At 37.6% G+C, this 26,688-nt stretch overlaps 6 protein-coding genes across 6 annotated transcripts; 3 read left to right on the top strand and 3 right to left on the bottom strand.

The window, feature by feature from the left end:
- Positions 1-3,788: 3,788 nt before the first annotated feature.
- LOC128744738 (pyridoxal phosphate phosphatase PHOSPHO2-like) lies at positions 3,789-4,765 on the bottom strand. The gene has a single exon (XM_053841947.1). It carries the CDS (start codon positions 4,695-4,697, stop codon positions 3,948-3,950), a length of 750 nt encoding a protein of 249 aa, XP_053697922.1. The 5' UTR covers positions 4,698-4,765; the 3' UTR covers positions 3,789-3,947.
- An 800-nt stretch (positions 4,766-5,565) lies between these two features.
- On the top strand, positions 5,566-8,354 carry LOC128744737 (probable ATP-dependent RNA helicase DDX23). Its single transcript, XM_053841946.1, has 2 exons — positions 5,566-5,663; positions 5,805-8,354. The coding sequence occupies exon 2, from the start codon at positions 5,822-5,824 to the stop codon at positions 8,297-8,299; it is 2,478 nt and encodes an 825-aa protein (XP_053697921.1). The 5' UTR covers positions 5,566-5,663; positions 5,805-5,821; the 3' UTR covers positions 8,300-8,354.
- A 1,064-nt stretch (positions 8,355-9,418) lies between these two features.
- On the top strand, positions 9,419-10,244 carry LOC128743304 (uncharacterized). The gene is made up of 3 exons (XM_053839857.1): positions 9,419-9,634; positions 9,698-9,824; positions 9,887-10,244. The coding sequence occupies exons 1-3, from the start codon at positions 9,501-9,503 to the stop codon at positions 10,181-10,183; spliced, it is 558 nt and encodes a 185-aa protein (XP_053695832.1). The 5' UTR covers positions 9,419-9,500; the 3' UTR covers positions 10,184-10,244.
- A 693-nt stretch (positions 10,245-10,937) lies between these two features.
- Positions 10,938-11,782, bottom strand: LOC128742977 (NADH-quinone oxidoreductase subunit B 2-like). Its single transcript, XM_053839476.1, has 2 exons — positions 11,719-11,782; positions 10,938-11,661 (listed from the first exon to the last, which is right to left on the bottom strand). Exon 2 carries the CDS (start codon positions 11,649-11,651, stop codon positions 11,013-11,015), a length of 639 nt encoding a protein of 212 aa, XP_053695451.1. The 5' UTR covers positions 11,652-11,661; positions 11,719-11,782; the 3' UTR covers positions 10,938-11,012.
- Positions 11,783-17,010: 5,228 nt separating this feature from the next.
- On the top strand, positions 17,011-20,683 carry LOC128741391 (probable serine/threonine-protein kinase ndrD). Its single transcript, XM_053837184.1, has one exon. It carries the CDS (start codon positions 17,234-17,236, stop codon positions 18,959-18,961), a length of 1,728 nt encoding a protein of 575 aa, XP_053693159.1. The 5' UTR covers positions 17,011-17,233; the 3' UTR covers positions 18,962-20,683.
- Positions 20,684-25,091: 4,408 nt separating this feature from the next.
- LOC128740335 (jerky protein homolog-like) lies at positions 25,092-26,060 on the bottom strand. The gene has a single exon (XM_053835873.1). It carries the CDS (start codon positions 26,058-26,060, stop codon positions 25,092-25,094), a length of 969 nt encoding a protein of 322 aa, XP_053691848.1.
- Positions 26,061-26,688: the final 628 nt, after the last annotated feature.

The raw sequence follows: 26,688 nt of genomic DNA, 5'->3' as shown, positions 1-26,688 counted from the left end.
TAGATTTTTTTTACATTGGTATGGATGCTTATCGCATTATAAATTTGTTCAAACAACCCGGGTTGAAATGAGATGAATTTTATCTATCAAACAAAAGCAAATGAACATCAAAAATTCCTCCGATTTTAACTCGGACAGATAAAACAATATTTTCATCCTCACCTTATATGCTCTCATTAAGCAAAAAAACTATCAATCCGTCAAATATGAAATGGTTCATATTCTGAACTGATTTTAACCACTCAAGGAGAAATAACCATCGAACTGTCAAATTTTAACCAAAAAGTTAAAAATTTCGCGAAATGGTTCACAGCCTCATAAGACATAGTTACGCTATAATAACAACAACACTTTATTGTTTCAATTCCAGTTGCAGATTTGCTTAATTATATCAAATTTGCCTTTCCAAATTCGATTAATCCATTATGACCCGGGTATACAGGTATACCTCGATATAAGACAGCCTCGTTATAAAACAACCTCGATATAAGACAATTCGATATAAGACAATTTTGTCTTATATCGAAACAAATCCCTTTGACATAGCTGATAACGATACCAGAGCTGATTTTCCATTCTGAAATCGGTGCCATGAAGATGTTCATTATTTCAAAATACCCCAAAAATAGTAAAAAACTAATAGTTCAAACAATAATAAATAGTTCAAAAACCGTAAACACATAACACAGAGCAAAACTGGCGACCGCTAACGCAAATTTTTTTTGAAAAAACTATGTTTCGATATAAGACAATTTCGATATAAGACAACTTTTAGAAATTATAAATTGTCTTATATCGAGGTATCCCTGTACCTAAATTTGGACCAAATGAAGTGAAACTCTGTAATCTATTATCCCTTTATAAGGCCGTGGCGATTATATTGCCACCACCGAAAAATATTTGTTTTGCTTCTATAATGACATCAATATAATTATAGAAGCAAAATAAAAAATTTTTGTTGGTGGCAATATAGTTGCCACTACCTTATAAAGGGTTATATTATGGCTCAAATGTGTCAGGAAACGCAAAATTGTCATTTGGAACGCTTTCAAGGCCAAAATATCGCAGGTTAAATATTTTATAGGCTCAGTTTCAAACAAACAAATTACAAAGTTTTTTACAGATTTCTTATCGAATTTTGTGATAGACTTTACATATAAATCAAGGGGTCGGACACTCAGCACATTGTGCCCAGGCACTCCAGAGATATCAAGCGGCACACCTCTAAAGCCCTATAAAAATAACATTTATATGGCTTTACACACCTCCGGTTCAATGTTACAGATGAAATGGGACCACTGCCAGTTGTCAAAATCATCTCGCACGGTTGCCAGATCTATCAGATTAGAACGAATTTAACAAATCTTGCAGTTCGGCACTTTCGGTACAGCATCGGCACAGTTCGGCTTGTTTCAAGTCGCCTAACATAAAAACGGCTGTGCTGAGTGACCGACCCCTTGATATAAATACTAATTTACATGTCAGGTAATGTTTCGTCACTAAATGTATAGACTTTTTCATGCGTTTTGGAGACAAAAATTTTTTTGCTATTTTTTCAACTTTTTTTCCGCCATTTGTCACAACTTTGCACTGTTGAAAATACAGATGAAATGACAAAAACTGACCACTTATATCACACACACACATCAGATTGATGTCTTATCTCTCTTGTAGTGATATATTAACAATGCTAACTATTGAAATTCAGCAGTAAACAGGTTTTGAAGACGAGGTATGATATATCATACGCTGGGTCATAATGGGTTAAGGTGAAATTAGTCGTCAACGACTCTGCAAATTTCAAAAGCAGTTTTTTTTGTTTGAATCAAAAATTTTGTTCATAAAAATATATTCGATGTGTTCAGATTGGCCAGTAGAATGCGGTGAATACATTTCTATAAAGAGAACTCCGCTGTTGGGCCGAAAAACTGCTTCCGAAATTGGGCTCTCCGATGAATAGTTAATGACTGCTAGTTTCCCGTTAACATCGTTTAGGTGTAACCAAAATGTGACCAAACTGTTCCCTAACAAGCTGTGCATATGGGCTTCTTTTTTGGGGCCCCTTGGTTTAGTACTGTTCGGTTTTATTTTAAAGCTTTACTGGTATACATATTATGTAATTGAACTGAAAATGTTCGGTAGTTCATCTAAAAAATGTATTAACCCCTTATAAGGCCGAGGCATTATATTGCCACCAACGAAAAATATTTGTTTTGCGTCCATAATATTGCTGATTGCAAGGAAAATTGTACCATCCAAAGTGCGATATCGCTCATAAAAGTGCTATTTTGCATTAAATCGTTTCGGTATCTTCGGCGCACTTTTTCGTTATATTCCATGCAATAAGTGCGCCGAAGAGACCGAAACGATTTAATGCAAAATAGCACTTTTATGAGCGATATCGCACTTTGGATGGTACAATTTTCTTTGCAGTTGACAATAATATCAATATAATTATAGAAGCAAAATATTTTTTGTTGGTGACAATATAGTTGCCACTGCCTTATAAAGGGTTAAGACAGAAAGTTTTGTGCTGAAAAACTTTATTTTTAATAGGTCCCACTTGCCCCGGGTGTTTTGAAGTATCGACCTTATTTCGACCCATTTTTTTAATGTCGTTTGTCAAATTAAACAACTAGTTTTCGGGTGTAATTTGTTAATACACTCATTATGTTTACCAACTGTCAGAAAAACATGTACTTTTATGTAAAGCCTATGAGCAAAATATCATTTATAGAAAGGTGCGTCAAACTTACAACCCAAATTGAAAGTACCGCTCAAATTGAAAGTCCCATTTTGATGTTTGGAATGCCTGTTATAAATGTCGACTAACATTTGAAAGGGCCGGATAAGCCAACTGTCAACGAGTGAGAATTTATTCATTTTCCTATGCTGCTTCAGCAAAAAATAACTCTCAGTCGTTCTGTTTGACAGTTGGCTTATCCGCCCCTTTCAAATGTTGGTCGACAAATAATCTATAATTTTAATACATGCGTTTGCGTTGTATCTTTCATTTCTAAAGGTTCGGTTGGAGAAAATGAAGTTGAAGAGAGCTATAAGCTTCGTTCTCACTTACCCCGTATTCCCACTTGCCCCGGGGTACCTTATATAGTATTGGACATCAAAATATCTAAAATAACGAAATGTAACATGGGAGACGGGCCAGTTGCAATAACACTAATAATTTGTGCAAAGTATTGTTTGTCTCTACTCTTTAACAAATTCCTTTTCTGAATGACCCTCTGGGTTGAAACCACTCTAAAAAATGCCTTTTCTGCTTTACAAATAGAACAAATTTATCCAGATAACAGCAACGTTTCACACACATAGTGGATTGTGGTTTCGCGCATTTTGATAGTGAAATACACTGATCAATTTCAGGCTTGTCCTATCAACCGCATGCTTTACCCGTCAGTGCAGTTACCTTTGCATCATACATTCCCCTGTAAAAGAAATTATTTGAAAAGTATACCGTGCAAACACCATATTCGAAACAGTGCCTAATTCTGAACAGTTGCAAATTTTTGTTAAATATTGACAAAACTCTAGCAATTTAAACCATTTTGATAATATTAAATCATCAGATGTAGTGATTAAATTGTTTAAATAGCTAGTATTTTGGCAGTATTTATGAAAAAATTGCAACTGTTTGGAATTAGGCACTGTTTTGAATATGGTGCTTGCACGGTATTTTATGGCAAAACTTCTACCAGCATTATTTCTTTTTTTCAAAAACATACAAAATATATATGCAAAAAAGTATGCAAAAAAGGCATGCTGCTGATCAAAAAATTTATTTGCTGAATAGTAAATGTCACATTTTAACATTTTTTTTTGTTTTGAAAATAATATTGATTGATTTTTCAAAAAGTGTTCTATTGATTAAAACATCATTTACATCAAAATGAAAAGATAGCAACTTAACTACTGATCAGTCAGCTAAAAATTTACAGAACATCCAATTCCTTTGTTATTAAGCTCATAAGTTGTGTTCCAGTATTCCATTTCAGGATTTTGGCTTTGTATGTTTCTCGACGTTGATTGATAGCGGAATTAAGCGCATCACAGCAAGCATATCCTTCGCGTGGACAAGCATATCCGTTTTCTTTTAGCCGTAACATAGGGCAGACATCGTTTTTGCCATCTCCAATGTAAAATATTTTATCATACTCTGTATCGGCTGAGTCATACTGGTTGCTTAGAAAATTCTCCATAATCAACCCTTTGCAAAGATTTCTCGAACTTAAATCGCACTTTGTTTGGTAATGGTAGGGACGAACCTGCAACATACCTTCACTGTTGTAACTGGCCGGATTCGTAAATACCGTGTGTATAGAACTGCCAATATTGTTGAAACTGTTCCATGTTTCAATAAACTCAGAATTCGAATCGCTTATAATAATAATGTGAAAATTATTCTTAGCCAGTTCTTCAATGCACTGCTTAATTCCTTTCACCTCAGGTATATTTTGAATCGCATTTTGTATATCTATTTTTGAATATCCGTTTTTGTGTAGTAGCTCAAAAATTCGTTGCATGTATCGAATCCATCCACAACTGCGCACACTTTTTATATCCGAAGTGATTAAATCTGGTTTCAGCAAATCTCGAACAACTATATCAGTGTTGTATTCGCATATTGTATGGTCAAAATCAAAAATTGCTAATCGCTTTAAAATCCGCTTGCTTGAAAGCATATTATGAAAACACAATTTAAAACTTATATAACTTAACTTGCAATAGACGGAGAATGACTAACAATAACAATCTAAATACGCTTTCGCTTTCGCTTTCACTTTCTCTTTGATTGATAACAAAATTAATCTCGAAATCAGTTCTCACGCTCTCAGAATAAGAAAAAATATTTATTTCGGGCTATTTCCTTCTCACTCGTCATTAATTGTAAACAATAATAAATCAAGCGAGTGACGCGAAAGCTAACGCTTCTTTCGTATCCACTAAAAAATCCCTTCTACTTTGCATCCTATATTCCGTATTGCCCGATTTCGATAGACCTCATAGACCATTGTACGGCGCCTAACCTCATCACTTCTATAGATAATATTCTATATTATAGAAATGGTGCGGTACCCCGGTATGATTAATACTTATAGCTTAATCTTAAAAATCTTAAAAATTAATGCTTACCTGATTTGATAAAGTGAATGTGCACCTAGATGTGCACCGAGGCTGCGTTTGTTATGGACTTCACGAGGTGTTGGCAGGCGGCAGGCAGGTGGCCATGTTTTCGAAGCTCATCGCAGCATAACAAACAACATATAAAAAGAACGATAAAAAGAAACAAAACATCAGCAATGCAAAATGTTTGTTTTGGGCCGTATTCAATACTGCCCGCGATATGTGCGTTGCTGACAGTTACAATAGGTAAGTATGAGATTGCCAATCCCGTGGATGTTGGTTACGATTTTAATTTTGACGTTTGTTTGACTTGTCACCCCGTTGGGAAAAATGCTTTCAGTCCACGTTTCAGTCAAAATTTTTATTGGGTATGAGGAAAAGCACGCAGTACAGGCAGCACAAGGATTTTTTATGGGGATTATTTTTTTCTTCTTCCTGTCGTCTGTCGTTCTGTAAAATTTGTAGAACTATTTACGCAAAACTCTAAGCTGGAAAGAAAATCTTCAAAAAAGCTATCAAATCAGGTGAGTAGAAATGAAAAGATTAGCTATATTAATCGTATCGTATCCGTGCGGTACAAGGAAATAGTATCCACAGCTCAGTACACTAGCATAGCATACGCTTTTATACGTTTTGTTGGTGTATTTCATTTATTTTTTCTACAGATTCATATAGAACTTCGATGGCCGGAGACAAGAAACGTCGTTCTCGGTCCCCGCGAGAACGAATAATTGATCTGGATAGAGATCGAGCAAGAGACCGCGACAGATACCGAGAACGTGAATACCAAAACGACCGAGAGCGGGACCGGGACCGAGATCGGGATCGATATGACCGTGAGCGTGAACGAGACCGGGATAGAGACCGAGACCGTGGAGGAGCATTTGCTACTAATAGGGAACGGCCTGTAGAAAATTTGCCCAAGCGGCGAATGTCTGGAGAATGGAGCCGAGACAAAAAGAAGAAAAAGGATGATACCGAGCGAAAGGAAGATCCTGAGGTTATAGAAGAAGTTAAACCGGATGTGAAAAAGGAGCCACCTGTTAATAAGAAAGAACCACTCTCGCTAGAAGAGTTGCTGGCTAAAAAGAAAGCAGAAGAGGAAGCCCGAAGTAAGCCAGTATTTATTTCAAAAGAACAACGTGCCGCTGAAGCATTGAAACGACGCCAGGAAGAAGTCGCCGCCATGCGTGCCGCAAGTGCAAACTCTGTAGCAAAGTTCGGAGACATTCCGGTTTCTGTTTTATTGAATAGAGAAAAGAAGGACGTTTTGGAGAAGTATGACCGTAGGGAGAGGGAACGGGAACGAGAACGAGAGCGAGAGCGTGAAAAAGCACGGGACAGAGATCGGGATGGAAAAGAAAAAGATCGTGGACAGGACGATGACAAAAGACGTTCAAATACAGAAGATCCAAATACTAAGGATAAGGAAAAGGAGCAGGAAGCAATTCGCGAGCGTTATTTGGGTATTATCAAAAAGAAAAGGCGAGTCCGACGGTTGAATGATAGGAAGTTCGTATTCGATTGGGATGCTGCTGAAGATACGTCGGTTGATTATAACAATCTCTATAAAGAAAGGCATCATGTTCAATTCTTCGGTCGTGGCAATATTGCTGGAATCGATATTAAAGATCAAAAAAAGAAGCAAAGCAAATTTTATGGAGATCTTTTAGAAAAACGCCGAACTGATGCTGAAAAGGAACAAGAAAAAGTCCGCTTAAAAAAGGTAAAAAAGAAGGAAGAAAAACAGAAATGGGATGACCGTCACTGGTCTGAAAAAGACTGCGATGAAATGACCGAGCGAGACTGGCGCATTTTTCGCGAGGATTACAACATTACAATAAAAGGTGGAAAAATTCCAAATCCATTCAGAAACTGGAAAGAATCCGGTTTTCCTAAAGAAATCTTGGATATTATCGACAAAGTTGGTTATAAGGAACCCACACCCATCCAGCGACAAGCTATCCCGATCGGTTTGCAAAATAGGGATATCATTGGTATCGCCGAAACCGGTTCCGGTAAAACATTAGCTTTCTTAATTCCTTTGCTAACCTGGATTCAGTCGCTGCCCAAAATAGACCGATTGGAAACAGCTGATCAAGGACCATATGCAATTATTTTGGCTCCTACAAGAGAGTTGGCTCAACAGATCGAAGAAGAAACACAGAAATTTGGTCAACCGCTTGGCATACGAACGGTTGTGGTGGTCGGTGGTTTGTCTCGAGAGGAACAAGGGTTCCGACTTCGATTAGGTTGTGAAATTGTTATTGCCACTCCTGGTCGACTGATTGATGTTCTAGAGAATCGCTATCTTGTGCTTAATCAATGCACATACATCGTTTTGGATGAAGCAGATCGTATGATAGATATGGGTTTCGAACCGGACGTTCAAAAAATTCTTGAATACATGCCGGTAACTAATCTAAAGCCGGACACCGAAGAAGCTGAAGATGCATCAAAATTAATGGCTAATTTCAATACAAAGAAGAAATATCGACAAACCGTCATGTTTACAGCTACGATGCCGCCGGCAGTTGAACGTTTAGCCAGAACCTATCTGCGAAGACCGGCAACGGTATATATTGGTTCCGTCGGACGGCCTACGGAACGAACAGAACAAATAGTCCATATCATGACTGAGAACGAGAAGCGTAAGAAGTTGATGGAAATTCTTTCTCGTGGTGTCGAACCTCCTTGCATCATTTTTGTCAACCAGAAAAAGGGTGCCGATGTTCTGGCTAAGGGTCTCGAGAAGCTCGGTTATAATGCATGCACACTACACGGCGGCAAAGGTCAAGAACAGCGAGAGTACGCCTTGGCTTCGCTTAAAAACGGTTCCAAAGACATTTTGGTCGCGACAGATGTTGCTGGACGTGGTATCGATATCAAGGATGTCTCACTGGTCATCAATTACGATATGGCTAAAACGATTGAAGATTACACTCATCGTATTGGTCGCACGGGCCGTGCTGGAAAAACCGGATGTGCTATTTCATTCTGTACGAAAGACGATAGCCATCTATTCTATGATCTGAAGCAGATCATTATGGCCAGCCCGGTGTCTGTATGTCCTCCGGAATTAATGAATCATGCCGATGCGCAGCATAAGCCCGGCACAGTTGTTACCAAGAAACGAAGAGAGGAAAAAATATTTGCGTAGAGCAATATTGGTTTAGCACGTCTTCTATGTTCTAGCATTTGAAATATTGAAACATTCTGCAACTTTGTAACATGTTAATAGAATCAAATAAATACTTCTTTGCTTTCTTACTTATTCCTTTTATTAGTAAACATCAAATACTATAAAACCAAAAAAGACTATGAACCTAAATGTGTTGCCTCTTTTAAGACTATTTAGACTACTCTGATAATCATTTAATTAAATATTAAAACGATGTAATCGTTTAATAGTGACGTGCGGTAATCGATTAGAGAATGGAATAGTCGAAGACTGCCGGCACGAGTAATTTATTAACAGAATAGTTCAGAGGAGATAAAATGAAAGCGAATAATCTCCATTAATCGAGTTACTAAACGAAATATTCGAATAGTTTTTATCGAAAACTACTAGCACAAATACTGAATTAATTGAGAGCATACAGCGCTAACCGGTTAGTCGGTAATCGAATAATTGAAAATTTCGGACATTACGGCCCAATCTTATTTGGAGCCAGAGGTGTCAACATTTAAGAAAAAAATATACTACTCGAAATCCGAAAAATCAGCTTGAATTTATTGGTTTTATAATCTGTATTCTGCACACATTTTTCGGAATAATTCACTAAAAATGGTAAAAATCTAAAGAGTATCGAACAAAAATCTGCACCAAACCTACAACCATAAAAACTGCAAATTTATGCATCTTTATTACGGTCTGCACTCAGATTCTGATCCGGTATTTAAATACAGATCGTAAAATATTGTATTGTAACGAAAGAGTGAGCTGAAAAGATTTAATGTAAAATAGCACTTTTATGAGCGATTGCGCACTTTGGATGGTTCAATTTTCCTTGCAATCAGCAATATATCGTAATATAGAAATGCAGATGCTTGATGCAGTTATTTTCTAGTTTTGGAGTGCTGAAATCTTTGAGTATTTGACATATTTCTTAAAAATGTGTGCATATTATTTTTTAAACAGCAAGGTCGAGCAGCTGGATCTCAAGGTGTTTTTCTGGTTTTCGAGTAGCTGCGAACAAATTTTTGGAAAAAATCTGGCATCTCTGATCACATGCGGTGTAGCGTGTAGTAATTTGTAAAGGTATAAACATCTGTCATCTGTGGATGGATATAAGTAAAAGTGGAAAGAAAAAAACATTATAATTATTAGGAATAGGAAGTATTTTCTACATATAATAAAGATGTTCAAAAGTCTGCTTTCATCTTCGGCTAACGGAGGCTGGCAATGCCAATTTATCAGGAATTATGGGAAACATAATAAAAAATTCCTGTACAAGGATGGTGTTAAAATAAACAACATATACTACTATCCAAGGTATTATAGGCAAAGAACTTATGTAACTAAACAATGCATATAAATGTGTTTCAATGGTTTCAGAGAAAACGGGCCTGCTCTTCCCAGTGTTGAAACTCCCTCGAAACTGTTCAGGGTTCGCCGAATCAAACCAGTCAAAGGTTGTCCTTTTTGGGAGAAGCGAATACTTCGGGATCTTGGTCTCTACGATGTATAAAAAAACGATTACTTTTCGACAAAATGTGTTATTTATTTTCTTTTGCTAATTTGTAGTCCAATGCAGTAGCGGTGGTTAAGAACATCCCGGAGAACAACGCCCGGCTCTGGAAGGTAAAACATTTAATTGAAGTTCAGCCAATAACATTTCCTCATGGAGAGCCGACGGAAGCAGACATTAATTACACATTTCTAAAAGAAGATGGCACCTGTGTTGTCATAAAGGAGGTACAATCGCGTAATGTCCGCGATGAGCGGATGGAAGCTGCAGTCAATTTTACTAAGATTGAAGAAAGAATGGATGGAGAAACATTAAAAAAAGATTCGCGGCTCAAATGGCTTAATCCTTGGTGAGTTACTTTATCGCCCAATGATTTAGAGGAGTATTCACTTTGAATAAATTCAACATTTAACATATACCAAAGATTGAGTTTGGATTTCGGAGTATGCCATTTTCTCAGAATGTAATAAACATATTTGCACAATTTTGCTTCGCTGCTGTAACAAGGGGCTTGGGATGTTTCTCAGAATGCTACGCGATTTTTATTCTGGAGTGTGGTTAAATGCGTAACCCAGATCAGCCGAAAAAAATGCATCTAAATAGCCTTATTCTCAAGCATTCTTACGGTGAAGTCTGCATCTGTAGACCATTTTATGTGACAAGCGACAAGGTGACGGGTGACCTGCTGATATTGACATTGCGCTTTCCCGTGCTGGGACTTTGACAATCCACAGATGACTCCACGGGAAAGCAATATCAATATCAGCAATGTTGTTAGTTCGTAAAATGGTTTATTTGTTAAAAGCCCTAGAATTATGTGATTAAATTCGTGACCCACCTGCCAGCACAAATATGCTGGGCAATCGACAACTCTGGTTTAAAATACAATGTCATATTCTATCCAGATCACCAATTCTACGCTAATGGATTTCAACTATTCTTACGATATTTTGTGATCTCAAAAGTGGAATATTCTGACGTACACGCAGTTAAATTTAAGTGAATAATAGCCATATGTTTAACATTTTACATTGAGCGGATGAGTACAAAAGTAAAGTACAGTACAGTAAAGTAGAGTACAAAAAAAAAAGACTAGGTTGTGTTTAATAGAGGCTTTATATTAGGTTAAACTGGAGCATTTGCTCGACAAAATTCAAACAATCTGAATTATCACTTGACTTATTACTTCCTGTACCACATCTGGAGGGTTTTCATTCGCTTAATTTTTTTCTGCAATTGCAAAACGCCATACAGCAGAGCCTCAGCCGTGGGAGGACAGCCAGGAACATAGATGTCCACTGGAATAATGCGATCGCAGCCGCGGACTACCGAATACGAGTAGTGGTAGTACCCTCCACCGTTAGCGCAACTACCCATTGAAATGACCCATCGTGGTTCTGGCATCTGATCGTAAACTTTCCTAAGAGCCGGTGCCATCTTATTTGTTAGTGTTCCGGCTACAATAATACAATCGGCTTGTCGTGGAGAAGCACGAAATGTAACTCCGAAGCGATTCATGTCGTAACGAGGAGCAGCAATGTGCATCATCTCAACAGCACAGCAAGCTAGTCCGAAAGTAAGAGGCCAGATTGAGCCCTTACGACCCCAATTCAAAAGATCATCCAAACGCGCAACACCCCATTCGGCCCAGTTAGATTGTTTGGTTCCAAAAGGAGAATAGGGCAATTTCTCCGGTTTGTCTTTCTCTACCACAGGTAAAGTACTTTTTTCACGAACTTGAGTGGAAACTACACCAGCAGCATTACGAGGCACCGACTTCCAGCCACAGGAAAGTACCGGAACTAGTGCTTTACGGATCATTTTACCAACACTAAAAGTAAACGTTTTTCTTTTACTGCAAATTTTACATTTTTTTTATGATACTCACGAAATATTAGCAAAATTGAAGCAAAAATTTCTCGTCAATATTAGAATAATGTTGTTACGCAAGCTGTCATCGGGAATCTCAGCATCAGCAGCTCGGACAGTTTTGCATTTTTTGTTTTGTTCCAGATTCTCGATTTCTTGATGCCTTCAATGAAGGAAAAAATATTTTGAAAATTTCAATCTTCATCACTGCCACTGTAAAAAATTCGAAAAATACTTGCTTTGCAGACGTTTAAATATTACGTAACATAACGGGTTTGTTGATTTATTTTTGTTACAAATTGCTACACTCAACCCCCGCTAATATGAAAAACAGCTCGTTCAGATTGGGCGAGTTCATTTTTAATCTGAATATTTGGTAACTCTGTTCATTTTCACACACGCGCAAGACGCGCACCCTATGAACTTGTTGTTTTGATTTGACGAAAATAAACGTTTTGAAAACATCTCAAACATGCGCGAATGCTAAAGGTTCGGTTTGTATAATACGAAATTGGCTCGGCAGTTTCGACTAAAATGGTCTATTTTAAGTGCTGGTGAGAGATAAGTTGCATATGAGCTATATTGCCAAAGCTCCTGAGCAAGAGGAAACGCATGAATATTTTTTGCTTTTTTTAATTTACCAGTCCACTTTAACGTCAATTGTGTGTGACGCTTGATCGGGTTTTAATGTGAACGCATTCATACCACCGGGGTACAGATTAAAAATGTTCAGATTAAAGAAGGTCATACCAACGGGGGTACACGGTATACCCAAAATTTAATAGAGATTGCTGACATTTCTAGATAGAATTAACAAAAGGGCGAATGTCGCAAATGTAAACAAACCGGGTGAGAGTTACTTTTTGCTGGACCAGCATAGGAAAATCAACCCTCACTCGGTTTGTTTCGCCCTTTTGTTAATTCTATCCCTTTTGTTAATTCTATCTTCATTTATCTAAAAGCGTTTTTGATTTTGCTTAGATCCAACCTAGGTTCGCCCTAGTTCCAATCGAACGGCTGTCAAAACGATTGTTTTTTCACTCAGGTTAAACTTAGTTTCGCTCTGGGCTGAACTTTTTAGACGTCGGGTTCGCTCTGGGTTTTATTTTCATAGTTTCAACCCCGCTGTAAGCACTACACGAACAACCCGAAAATGGTTGTTTATTCTCCCGAAAATGTTGGTTTATTAAGTGGTCAAGTTGGACCTACCCCAGGTTAAAAAACAAAAACGGTATTACGCACACTTCGCCGCGTATGCTGTATGCGTATACGCGATTTGTATTCATCACGAAATTTTTTTTTTCACCGCGAAATCGTTTCGCGATGTACACAAGCCACTGACGAACTGACCTGACACAGACGTTTCATTTTTGATATTCATCAAGGCGTTTCATATGTATATGTATCTTATGTATACCGCACTTCTCACTAAATGGGACTCCACAGTTTGAAAGTGCGACTCCACAGAACTGCGACCACAGAGAACAGACATCCAAGCTAGAACAAATTTTTCGTAATTTTCTGTGTAAAAATTCAAACGAAAAACCGTTAAAATTACAACAGTTATCAAACGCCGCCTAGCCCACGAATCGCCAAACTAAATTGACTGTCAATCACCGTCAAGAATTTCCGTCAATTAACGATGAGAGATAACACTTGAAATAACTATCGATATTATGGGGTTATTTATCGATGATTTGACGGATACTATTTGGAACAAAAGTAGTCAAACATCAACAGTAATTATAATGATAATTAGCATAACAACACGATAACATCAAAAGAAGACCGAATTTTGCCACGTGTGTGTCACAAATCGCAAATCATTTCTAACAATGAAGTTTGACGATACTATCGATACCACACTAGTTTCGATAGTATCAACAAACCTTTGTACCATTCCCTTCGTTCGGTTTGTTTACTGATGAGCTTTTGATGTTTTTTTGGTTTTTGCATAAATGAAAAAGGGAAAGAAATATATTGGATTTCAGTTTTGACAGATGCTTGCGGGTGGCGCCGCCATCAAACGAATCACCAAACTAACAAATGCGAGGGGTAACTTCGGGTAACTTTAACGTGAACGAGGGGTTATTTCGAAATGGCCGTTACAAAAATTTACACGGGTTGGGTATGCCAGCCTGGATGTCTGTTCTCTGTGCTGCGACATACTGAAATCGCTTTAGTAAGAAACAGAAAGAGCAACAGCAACGTTGCTGTTTCGTTCCGACATATATTGGCATTAGAAAAATAATTCACATTTAGCAACCTGGCACAATATAATCACCATACAAAATATCACAGCTTTTTTCTTAGCTTTTCATTTAAATATAATTCATTTTCGGCTCTGTTTACCGTGTTAAATTTCACGTAATCGTAATATGTAATGTGACGAGTAACATCACTCCTCCAAGCCTCCTCCTCACAAAAATTGCATTGGCTGTGAACCATTTCGCGAAATTTTTAACTTTTTGGTTAAAATTTGACAGTACGATGGTTTTTTCGAAAATAACCCTGCTCGGGAGCATGGTTAGTTTTACCCAGTTCTGAGAGCCAATGAGATATGCACAAGTGAGGAAGAGAGCTTCGATGTGTTTCACTAATTTTTCGTTGGATTTTTTGACGTAGGACTACGTCTTACGGCAAGTTTTGAGATAGGGTGTCATTCCAAAAAATCGAAAAATGCGTGCGTCACGAAAAATGAAAGGTTTTGAGCGCTAATAGCTCAGCGGTTTTCCGATCGATTTTCAATATTCTTACACCAATCGATCGGAAAATCTTCTAAGAAATAACCCAAATGAAAAAAAGTATGGATTCTTGACGTTGAACTATTGAAAAACTGAAAATAATGAACCTTTGTTTTACCAGAATTCTCGCTTCGTGATTGGTTGGAAGACTCTTTACGATGATCTAAACCTATACCAATTTGATATCTGTGCTTGACTGCTTGGGAAGTAAGTCAAAACAAGTGACAAAGTTTCCTCAATTCACCAAGATTTCTTAATACCGCGGTTCAACCTAGACCATTTTGATGTCCTTGCTTGGGAAGTACGCTAGAGAGAGTGACAAAGCCATCTCGTGCCAACAGATTTCTTACGAACGCGATTAAACCAAGTCCAATTTGATGTCTGTGTTAGGGAAGTGTGCCAGAAAAAATGACACAAGTTCGTTGTCCCAACAGATCGCGAGACGATTACACCGAGGCGAATTTGATATCTGTGTTGGAAAAGTGTGCTACAGCTGTAGTGTTCGGTTATAATATGACTCTGTATGAATACGCATGCTTGCCGTTTCATTAGAAGTGTATAGTGAAAAGATGTGCTGTTGATAAAATAGGATTGAATTGGTAAAATCCCTTCAACGTGGGAAACCATGGATAATAAAAACAATCTTTAATTTCAGTAAGGTAGCAGGAAAGCAATAGTTTGTATTCTTGATTTTGTTAAATTGTTTTCAAATGCACAACCTTTTGAGAATTGAACGTATGCAATGTTACTTTGATAAATGTTACATACAACGCATGTAGCATGTATATATGTTGCATATCCAGCTTTTTACGCGCTATAATTACAGACGGTAGATAATCTACAGACGCGCAAAGAGAAAAATTACCAATTCGGCAACACTTTTTTTTGTTTATTTTATTTAAACAGTTTTGGCAACCAGTCAGAATTGGATCAATCTCCCTATAATCAGCAGTAAGTTGCGTGAATCGCGAGGTATGTTCCATGGAACTTCGCGAATTGCGACGCATATTTTGCAAATTGAACAAGCCAATTGAATTTTTCAAAGCAATATATGATATATCGAGTGTAACTAATCCATATGTTGTTAGTAGATCAATAGTTAAAGTTTTAATATTTCAGGTAGATTACAAAACTTAGTCTTCCCTGCCTATAGGAAACACAAGTTTGTTTACTTTGCTCATTTGGTGTCTCGATTTGACGGTTCGATTGGTGTTTTATGCCACGCTCTTTGCGCGTCTGTAGATTATCGACCGTCTGTAGATATAATGGTGGCCGCTATAAATTGTGTTCGTGATATGCGAACAATCTTTTTGACAACTCTGCATACATCAAATCTGACACTCTTCTCTTGCAACACTACCGTGCTCTCTCTTTCGTTTACGCCAAAGAAGCAGAGCAAAAATGTGCGAAATGTGAACAAAACTCTCGCTCTCCTTCTTTTGCGTAAACGAAAGAAAGAGCAACACTGCCGTACAGGAGAAGAGTGCCCAGTTTTGATGTATGCAGAGTTGTCAAAAAGATTGTTCGCATATTACGAACCCAATTTATAGCGTCCTCCATTATAGCGCGTAAAAAGCTGGATAGCATGTATACATGAAGAATCGAATGATTACAAGCATGAATACATGCTACTATCACTACAAAGAGACTTACGTAGTCCTGCGTCACCTATATGCGGTCGTGTCCTGTACACAACCTCTCTGATTTTTTACATTGGTATGGATGCTTATCGCATAATAAATTTGTCCAAACAACCCGGGTTGAAATGAAATAAATTTTATCTATCAAATAAAAGCAAATGAACATCAAAAATTCATCCGATTTTAACTCGGACAGAATAAACAATATTTTCATCCTCACCTTATATGCTCTCATTGTGCAAAAAAAACTATCAATCCGTCAAATATGAAATGGTTCACATTCTGAACTGATTTTAACCACTCAAGGAGAAATAACCATCGAACTGTCAAATTTTAACCAAAAACTTAAAAATTTCGCGAAATGGTTCACATCCTAAGGCACATTAAGGTGCATTTAGATTGGCAACATGTGGCACGTAACTTTTCCAAAGTGTTGCCCGATGTTTCCAAGCAACTATGGCAACGTATCACAAATGTTCAGATAACGACAGAAGCAACATTGAGCAACAACTAGCATCATGTCGCATACCACATACTGCGTTCCGCATGTTGCCAAAATATTGCCCATCGTAAATGCAACTTTACAACAAAAATTCAAAAGACCCATCTCTCCCGCTGCTGGTTACGTAATATTTGAATAGAACCAAACTATACAATGTATGTACACTTTAAGGGCTATTTGAGTAGTTTTAACCAAATTTAAGCTAATGCCAACCTTGGTGGTAAACACATTTAAGAGTGTATAGATTCAATGTTGAATGCAAGCTTCCAGACTTTTATTCAATTCGTGATTTGACTTCAAAATAAATGGTAATAGAGGAATGTCAAAATAGATTCATGATAAAATTTTCCATCTCATCAGCCCGCATGATAAAAATTGCGATTAAGCAAAGTTTTGCGTTGCATTGGTAAAAAGTGATTGCAGAATAAACAATAGGTAGTTAAAAAGTGTGCATTATTGCAGAAATAGATTAGCGCCGCCTCGGCTGTTGCCTGTGGAATGATCACATATTCCAAAGCGTTTTTCGAGATCTGTGCAATTGGCCGTAACACAATTGTATGCACCGATCAAGAGTTTCAAGGGTGACTTCATTAGCTAATTACAAAAGCTGATGCTATGAAATTCTAGGTTGAAAATCCAACTTGCAAAATGGGTTGTATTAACTCGAAGAAGGATATTGAAGATGTGCATCCGAATAAATTCTACGTTATTAACATAGATAAAACTCCGCCATGGAGCGGTCAGCTCGAAGTGTCACGAACAGAATTAACATTGTACAGAGAAGGAAAAGAACCTACGACATGGCCATTACAGTGTATCAGACGATACGGATGGAGCAGTACGCAGTTTTACTTTGAGTCTGGAAGAAGATGTGCCACGGGAGAAGGTTATTACAAATTTAAGTGCAGACGATCGCAAACATTGTTCTTCACAGTGCAGTCCTATCTGCAAGGACGAATTTACAACGACGATCCAAACGATCCGTATCCGATCCCGCTGGCTTCCTTTGGACCCTCAATAGCTGCCAGAAGTGTGTCACAAAACAATACTGCCACCAGAAGTGGGCAGCAACAAAACGTCACTGGAACTGGCAGTTACATTATAAATCGTACAGGAATAGCAACTAGTCAATCGTTGAGTCCTAACGGGACCATTCATTCAAACTCAAACCAAAGTCGGAGCACAGATACACTCCCAATCGAGGCCAGCTATTTGGAACCTACCCCTGGTCGTCCAGGAGGGCAGCCTCAAACAATTACTACACGCTTTCAACAGGGACTACGATTGAGTTCCGTAAGCAGTGGACCTATCAGTCCAGATGTAACCTCGCCAGGATCACCCAACAGCGTGACAAATATTCTAGAAGTCACAACTCTCAATCCTTTACCCACGAATAGTGCATCAAATAGTACGCATCATGGGGTAAGCAATCTTTACCAAGAGTTTCCCATGAGAGATACTACGCTGATTGGCGGTGTACATTCCGTAAATCGCATGTCTCTAGATGTAACACCGCAGGAATCGGCCCCTTGTGTTGAAAACGAATCGATTTCCGCTGTTACCAATCAACAAGAGCTCAATACACTGCTGCCAGAGCTGCCACAAAACGCATCAGAAAGTGATCCTACACGAATGTACATGAATGTGAATATTCCATGTATGTCAGAAAGTGTTGGACAGACGAAGAGTGTTCAGCCATCCAGTAAAAGTATTTCAAGCCTAATTTCAATAAACAATAACACCGGCTCATTCGATGAAAACCAGTACCAAAACGTGAGAACACCAACCGCGGTTGGAGCAAGCATGTTTACACACATACGCATGATTTCAAGTCGTTCAGCCGACCCAGCTCGTTTTTACGAAAACTTGGAACCAGGTGAGCTGAAATCTGTTTTATTGCGTGGTCGTTACTCGAAACCAGATATATTTGCCAACGTTGAACTTCCGTTGGATAATTCAGAACCGTGCACACCAACTTCAGCAAATCGAAAAGTGCATTACATAGTGCTGGATTTGGATCAGTCAAATTCGTCACACAATATTAACGTTTCGGCGCCCGTCACATCACCAACAGTAGGGGTTGCTCCAACGACAACAAAAAACAATAACAATAATCCAGCTGCCGTGAATTTAAACAATCCAAACGATTCGATTACCACTGGCACCCCCCATTCACAGAGTCCAGTATCTGGTGGCTTACTGCCGCCAGAGAGTCCGAAAAAAGCAGGGTATGCAACAATCGATTTCGACAAAACCTTTGCTCTGAGCAATTCTACCACACCTTCATCAGAGCTGGACAGCGAAGGATCGCGCAAAACACGCCACAATTCCACCGTAACGCCGCTGACTCGGCAGAGCAACTCAGTTAGTGACTAGAGCGGAGGGAAAGCCGTTCTGCTTTGATGGAACCGGGTAAGCTCTATGCTGTAGCTTAACGCAACGTTATGTATAATAGACAAACAGAATGAGTATTATCCTTTGCTATAAATTCTAGCAGCAATTTCGTTTCAGTTTGTTTTTACTGATTAAGAAACGATAACTTAGCACAAAGACTTGAGTTAAGCAAGTCAGCAACGAATATTTTTTTATCTACATGAACTGTTAGCTAACTCTTTGAGTAAGGATTTTGTGAACAAAGTTTTACGCAACTTTTATCATTAACTGTTCATTGATTAATTTTAAGATACGATTAGGCTTAACAAGTCAGTTGACGGATGCCTGAGTCCCGGCTTTTTGTTCACCAAAAATAGTTTTTTCAAGATTTCTTCTTGAAAAGATCTTTTAATTTATTATGTTTTTTTACGCATTTTTACGCATATTATGGTAACTTTTAACTGTATTTTAATATTCTTTTGTTAAAAGCTGTTACAGCTCAAACACTTCTAAAAAGCTGTTTTGCAGTGAACACGATATTTATGGATTGGACCATTTAAAATAAAAAAAGAAATATGTTGTTAGTAATAATGTATTATCCGTATTATCTTGAATAATCAAAGGAAAAGTAAAATGATTTCTGACAAAATGGCCGCTTCTAAAAAATCGACGAAATCTTGGCTTTAAATTATGAATAGACTAAAACATTTGTCGGTGAGAAAAACCTTCGATTTATCACTAAAAATATACCTAAGATGAGGATTGTGTTTGATACTGAACTGTTGAGCCGTTTCCGAGACATTTTGCTCACCGACTTTAAAAGCATAATTTTTAGAAAAATGCGTTTAAAGTTTTTTAGAAACAGCCTGTCGCAAGACTTCAAAATAAAACTCGACATGGTCAGACAAAAATCGCGATCGTAACTTCTCGTGCTTACCGGGACGGATCAGCAAGTAAATTCTGCAAAACTAAATTCGAACAAAATGTGAATTTATAAGTTTGTGTGTTAAGTAAAATCTGAACTGTAGGCCGCATGCACATAGAGTTATTATCACGTGTGGAATGATTCTTTTATTTACAATTAGCAATTATCTGAGAAGGTTTTTAACCATAGAACACAGACATTCGAGCAATAGACGTCCACTTGGAAAAAAGTTATATTATTCACTTACTGACGCCACACTAATGCCTCGTTCAAGCGCCCACATAAACCGTTATTTCAAATTTTCATTTAAATTGAGACTCTAACAACAATTGGTACATGAGTACGCCGTTCACATAGAAAAAATCAGAGGGGTTGTGTACAATACATGACCACATATATAGGTGACGCAGGACTACGTAAGTCTCTTTGTAGTGATAGTAGCATGTATCCATGCTTGCAATCATTCGATTCTTCATGTATACATGCTATATGCAACATATATACATCCTACATGCGTTGTATGTAACATTTATCAAAGTAGTAACATTGCATGCGTTCAATCCTCAAAAGATTTCAGTGTTATTTCTATGTGCATTTGGAAACAATTTAACAAAATCAAGAACACAAACTATTGCTTTTCTACTACCTTACACAAAATTAAAGATTGTTTTTATTACCCATGATTCCCCACGTTGAAGGGATTTTACCAATTCAATCCTATTTTATCAACAGCACATCTTTTCACTACACTTCTAATGAAACGGCAAGCATGCGTATTCATACAGAGTCATATTATAACCGAACACTACAGCTGTAGCACATTTTTCCAACACAGATATCAAATTCGCCTAGGTTTAATTGTCTCGCAGTAAAGAATTTATGATCTGTTGGGACAACGAACTTGTATCATTTTTTCTGGCACACTTCCCTAACACAGACATCAAATTGGACTAGATTTAATCGCGTTCGTAAGAAATCTGTTGACACGTGGGGGCTTTGTCACTCTTTCTGGCGTACTTCTCAAACAAGGACATCAAAATGGTCTAGGTTCAATCGCGGTGTTAGGAAATCTTGTTGAAATGAGGAAATTTTGTCACTTGTTTTGGCTTACTTCCCAAGGACAGATATCAAATTGGTATAGGTTTAGATCATCGTAAAGAATCTTCCAACCAATCACGAAGCGAGAATTCTGGTAAAACATATTTCAATTTTTCAATAGTTCAACATCAAGAATCCATACTTTTCTTCATTTGGGTCGATTCTTAGAAGATTTTCCAATCGATTGGTGTAAGAATATTGAAAATCGTTCGGGAAACCACTAAGCTATTAGCACAGACTAACAGACGTAACACTTTGAACAAATTTTCTAACAAAACATCGTTTCATTGACACCCCCAAAACTTGGAAAAAACACTAGCATCACCTGGTGCAGTCTTCGCGCTACGCAGAGTAGGTTGCTATAAATTTATCAATGCTATAAATTTACTTGTATAATATCTGACATCAGCGCCAGCGCAGGCGAACGGCGTTCTCGCGAAGCGACTGTTGTTTGAGTCTTGGCTTAAGCAAAAATTTGAAATGATCGTTTTTATTGACGATGAAATGAGGCTTCAGTGTTACGTCTGTTAGTCTGTGCTATTAACGTTCAAAACTTGACCACTTTTCGAGAGATTTTTTGGAATTACCCCCTATACCAGCTACCTTCTTGAAAGACGTAGTCCGACGTCAAAAGTAACCCTCAGTTTGTTTACATTTTGCAGTTAGACTCTTGAAAAGTTGGTGCCGAATTCATCATTGGGCTATAGTGCGCTATAGTGGTGGAATGGTACCTGTACAGAGACTATAGGTTACAGAGGCGACGAGGCACTCAAAATCCGCTAAATTTTGAATCGAAACGGAGAGTACCGTTACAAATAAAGGTAACTTTCCGTTTTGATTCAAAATTTAGCGAATTTTGAGCACAGAGAATATATGAAAACTTATACAAACCACGTTCTGTTTATTTGCGCGAGAGCAAGTATTTTCATTGTTGACAGATTTAAATTTTATAAATTCATCAATAAATAGTTTAAAAAATAGAATTCAAGACCTATTTCAGCAGCTTTGCAGAATTAACTTTCATTCAGGAAATCAGCAAATGCAGCAGAATGTTTTTACTTATTTTTGAAAAAGATTTCCTCGAGTTTATTTTACTACTAAGAGAAGATATGTTTATTTCAAGCGAACCGTATAACCCAGATGCACATTATGTATATATTGGTTAGAAACATCTCATAAAGAGCGTATTTTATTCTACCACCACTATCGTCCGGTATTCTTGCGATGTGGTTGGTCCACCGTAGTCTCCCAACTTTCGCCAGATGTACGATGAGAATCATAGGTTGTTATGATGGTTAGAGACCCCCCCCCCCTCTAAGAGGGAGAGCTCCCATACAATTGAAGCACAATTTTCTGCATAACTCGAGAACTAATCAAGCAAATGGAACCAAATTTGGCATGTGAGTGTTTTTGGTGAAATAATTTTTTTCTATGGTGAATTAAGACCCCTCCGCCTCTACGATTCCCTCCACTAATTTTCGCATAACTCGTAACCTAAAAATAAAAAATAAGAAAACTTATCCAATTTAATTCTACTATGTGTTGGATTGGATTGGAATTGGATAAGTTTTCTTATTTTTTATTTTTAGGTTTCGTATTTTACTAAGTCAATAACTCGTAAACTAATCAAGTAAATGGAATCAAATTTGGCATTTGGTTTTGAAGGCACGAATTTTTCCATGCTGTACTGAGATCCCATTCCCTCTAAGAGAGGCGGCTTCCATACAAATAAAATACAAATTTCCTAACTTGACTACTAATCAAGCAAATGGAACCAAATTTGGTATGTGGGGTTTTGGGAGTCAGATTTTTTTTTCAATGGTGGTTTGACCTTGCTTCATTTGATGATTATTTAGCAGAATGAAAACTAATTAATTTTCTATTAATATTGTAACGTATTGTATTTTATTGTACAAATTAACAGGCTCGAAGAAAGTAATCGACTTTTTGTGTGTCCCCCTCTAGCAGCTAGTGGCAAACTAAAACTTGATGTCGCTGCTATCGCTAGTATGTAACTACAGCACAAAGTAATATTGGTAAAGGTGCATACATATTTTTTGATGCGTTTGGCAAACTATTTTTGAAGTGCGCCACCGACAGATTTTACACATAAAAATTCGATTACTTCCTTCGAGCCTGTTAATCTGTTCTCTGTGGTTTTGCAATCAATTTTGTTATTTTGACCACTAAGTCAGCCAAGGTAAAATCACACCGAGTAATCAAAATTAATGCCATCATGATATTAAATTTTGTTTTTAATTTACTCTAAAGCTTTGTCACTGATGACCGTTGAAATTCCGATGGTTTTCGTTTGAAAATTTGCACAATAAATTGGAATAAATTTGTTCTAGCCCGGATGTCTGTTCTATGTCGTTTTACCTAATCACTAGAAGCGCAATTTTTAATAAATACGGCTACTCACCGTTTGTAAAGTTGTCCTTGTCGATGCGCCAAAAAACATTAAAACCCGTCACAGTTTTCCCACAGTAAAATTTTGTGATGTTGCGGATGTTGCTCATTATCTCTATGATAATTTAGTTTCGAAAAGGTTTTGACTTGCTGGTGCCCCATCCACGGTTCTATATTGCAGTATACAGTGTTACGATATTAACAAAACCAATCAAAAGCTCTTAGCTTCTATTTTTATGTAAAAAAGGAATCCCAGCAGGTTTATATTATGCCTATGCCGTTTTTTATTTGCTTCTTTGATATTGAATACTCAACTCAACTCAGCAGCTTAGGCATGTTAAGAAGTAGACATGTTAAGAACTCCAAATGACTACAAATATATAGATCAGAACGTAGAAAAACGATGTTACTTACACAACTGAACAAAAATTTGCAAGTGTATAGTATGTGTTGATTGCTGAATATTATAAAATAAAATTTAAAAACGATGAAAATGTAAGTTTTGTTATAGAAATCCAATTGTAAAATAATTGCCAAAAATAGGTATAAGTATTAGAAAGCGGAATGCAGGATTATAAGTAAGGTCACCAAAAATAAGTTTGAGACTAAATAAATATAATAGTTTACTATGCAACTTTAGTTCCGTTTCTGAATAATTTATGAAATTCCTTGATTATGTTTGATTAGCTGTAGTATGTATCACAAATTTCGACCAACATTTCAAAAGCACCAATAAGCTAAATGTAGGGTTTATTTCTAACTCCCGTCGTAGTAAGTAAAGCCACTCTAATTTTCATTATTTCTTGGATGGATTTAATGAACACTCTAAAAATTCTTGTGCTGATTTGACTCAAACACACTTACCTACCGATCCGTGCACTTTGAATTCACTAAAAAGCGATTATTAAAGCATTTTATTAAAATTACGCAGCTGACTTTTTTTCTTAAATTCGTCGTACCGTTTTAAAATCCGTCAATCAAAATTTTTCATCGTCCGAACTAAAAAATACAACAAAAAAGCAAAGCCAAGGGTTTATACCGTCTTTAGACATTACCCTTCTTTATCGACAGACTTCGCAGCCGGCTGTTAGAGTACAGGAAAATTACGGGGCCAGTGCAACAATCCTACTGACTCTAACTAGCAAGCACCGCCTAGCCGAGATTCGAACATAGGACGACTGGCTTCTTAGACCAGCGTTTACGAAATCAGCGCGCATGCATTTGTGTAGGACGTCAAGACACATATTTTTGTGCAAAAAATTCTGCTGGTCATGCAAGTTTTCCCGGCTGCAGAATAACGACAAGCGTTGCGTGAGTTATTTTCATTTTATGAATGACGCAAATTGAAACGATTAATCGACATTCTGTTCTTCGTCGCATGAAAAAACGTAGGAAATTTGTAATCGACAAAAAGTGTGTAAAAGGTTTTTGTGTAATCTACGAGTAATCCTTCAATAAAGCACCCCTCGAGCAGTATACAGCAAAGTTTCGCTAATTGGTGGTTCGTTAATTGGGCGGCTCGTTAATTGGGCGTTCGATAGTTGGGCGGAAATGTCAAAATTCACTGTCAGAATGAATAAATCAAGGGGTCTAGAAATGCGTTTCCATATCATATTTAAAAAAATGGTTACCTATTCGAAGAAACTTTATTGCAAATCGAACGAGTAAACAGTAAATATTTTTCAAACAAGTGCATGTATATTATGTATTACGCTTATTCCATTCAGTATCAATGAGCTTATTTCTTAGTGAAAACAATTTTTTGACCTCTTCAGTATCATTTCTAACATACTCGATTACATTATCCAAAGATTTAAGTACTGAAGAGAAATCTGGTTTGTAGTTTGAGGCTTCATCGTAGCACGTTTGCTGATCGATAGATTCATCAATTTCGCTTTGTTCACAGGATGTGTCCAACCACTCTTCTTCGGTACATGTTGAATCATCTTGTCGGGATAACACTGATTTTACAATTTCTTCGTCAGTGTACTCATAGCAAGTTTTGCTTAAAGTATTTCCCTCCGAATCAACAACCTTATCATTGAGCCAGCAATCAATATCACTATCATTTGTTTTGGTACCAGCCGCTTCATCTGCAGCAGTTATAAGCAACCTGATGTCTATGTCTTGACTTTGAGAATTTTCCTCAGCAGGTAAAATTTCGCGATTCTCGTATCCAGGAAATTCATCAACTAATTTGTTCCATGAATTTCTTATTGTTGATGACGATATCTCGTCCCACGACGTAGCCAACCATTCAATACACGTAGACAATGAAATATTTTTCAATCGTTGATTGAAAGGGAGATGTTCGTTCTCCAGTACTAATTTCAACATCAGCTTTCGCTTATAACGTATTTTTATAGCGTTGATGACCGCTTGGTCCATAGGTTGGCACTCACTAGTGACATTGGGCGGCAAGTAGATGACTTGAATCAACCCGTCATCACTTTTAAGTTCACATCCGTCATGGTGGGCTGAGCAGTTGTCCAGAAGTAGTGCTTTTGGTTCAAGCCCGTTTTTTTCACAGAATTTGCGAACGGCGAGAATGAACTCCTCGAAAAACCATTTTCGAAAAAGGATCCGAGTCATCCAGGCCTTCTTTGCGTGATAGTAAGAAACAGGTAATACATTCTTATCACGGGGGAGATCGCGCGGATTCTCGGCCATGCCGATAAACATTAATTTTAATTTCAGGCTCCCGTCCATATTACAACAGGGCATGAATGTGTATCTGATTCTATTTAATTTACGTCCAGCTGCTGTTTTCTCATCCCACAAGACAACCGTTCGGGATGCAATTAGTTTGATGAATATTGCGGACCCATCTGCATTGAACAATTGCGAAGGGCACAAACTCATGTCTTTGAGTTTTTCTGTAAGTACTGTTTTAAACTTAATATAAGCATCGAGATCAGCTGAAGCTCTTTCTCCGGCAACTACAGCGGTACGTAGTCCGAAGCGACTCATGAAACGACGAGCCCATCCATTAGATGCCACAAACTGGTATCCTTCGTAACAATGATTTCGTTGAAAAATTTCAAAGATAAGTCTGGCTTTGGTCTGCAGCACAGCTAACGGAACAACTATATTTGCATGTCGTTGCTGTAGCACCCACGAAAATAATGCTTCCTCTAGCAAAGGGAAACTTTGTTCTTTCATAGTTCGGCGCTCCGCTAACCCATGTTCTTCATAACTCTTCATTTTTGAAACTACAGCAAAGTTTCGTTAATTGGTGGTTCGTTAATTGGGCGGTTCGTTAATTGGGTGTTCGCTAATTGGGCTATATGACAACTTG

Source organism: Sabethes cyaneus, chromosome 3 (assembly GCF_943734655.1).
Source record: "Sabethes cyaneus chromosome 3, idSabCyanKW18_F2, whole genome shotgun sequence".
NCBI classification, from domain to species: domain Eukaryota; kingdom Metazoa; phylum Arthropoda; class Insecta; order Diptera; family Culicidae; genus Sabethes; species Sabethes cyaneus.
The sequence above is the reverse complement of the archived record's forward strand: the minus strand, read 5'-3'. Positions and strand labels throughout refer to the sequence as shown.

Coding starts and splice junctions, on each gene's coding strand:
- LOC128742977 (XM_053839476.1), bottom strand. CDS start 11,651: ATGATCCGTAAAGCACTAGTTCCGGTACTTTCCTGTGGCTGGAAGTCG.
- LOC128740335 (XM_053835873.1), bottom strand. CDS start 26,060: ATGGCCGAGAATCCGCGCGATCTCCCCCGTGATAAGAATGTATTACCT.
- LOC128744737 (XM_053841946.1), top strand. CDS start 5,822: ATGGCCGGAGACAAGAAACGTCGTTCTCGGTCCCCGCGAGAACGAATA.
- LOC128744738 (XM_053841947.1), bottom strand. CDS start 4,697: ATGCTTTCAAGCAAGCGGATTTTAAAGCGATTAGCAATTTTTGATTTT.
- LOC128741391 (XM_053837184.1), top strand. CDS start 17,234: ATGGGTTGTATTAACTCGAAGAAGGATATTGAAGATGTGCATCCGAAT.
- LOC128743304 (XM_053839857.1), top strand. CDS start 9,501: ATGTTCAAAAGTCTGCTTTCATCTTCGGCTAACGGAGGCTGGCAATGC. Junction 9,635..9,697: donor AACATATACTACTATCCAAG/GTATTATAGGCA, acceptor CAATGGTTTCAG/AGAAAACGGGCCTGCTCTTC. Junction 9,825..9,886: donor GGGATCTTGGTCTCTACGAT/GTATAAAAAAAC, acceptor GCTAATTTGTAG/TCCAATGCAGTAGCGGTGGT.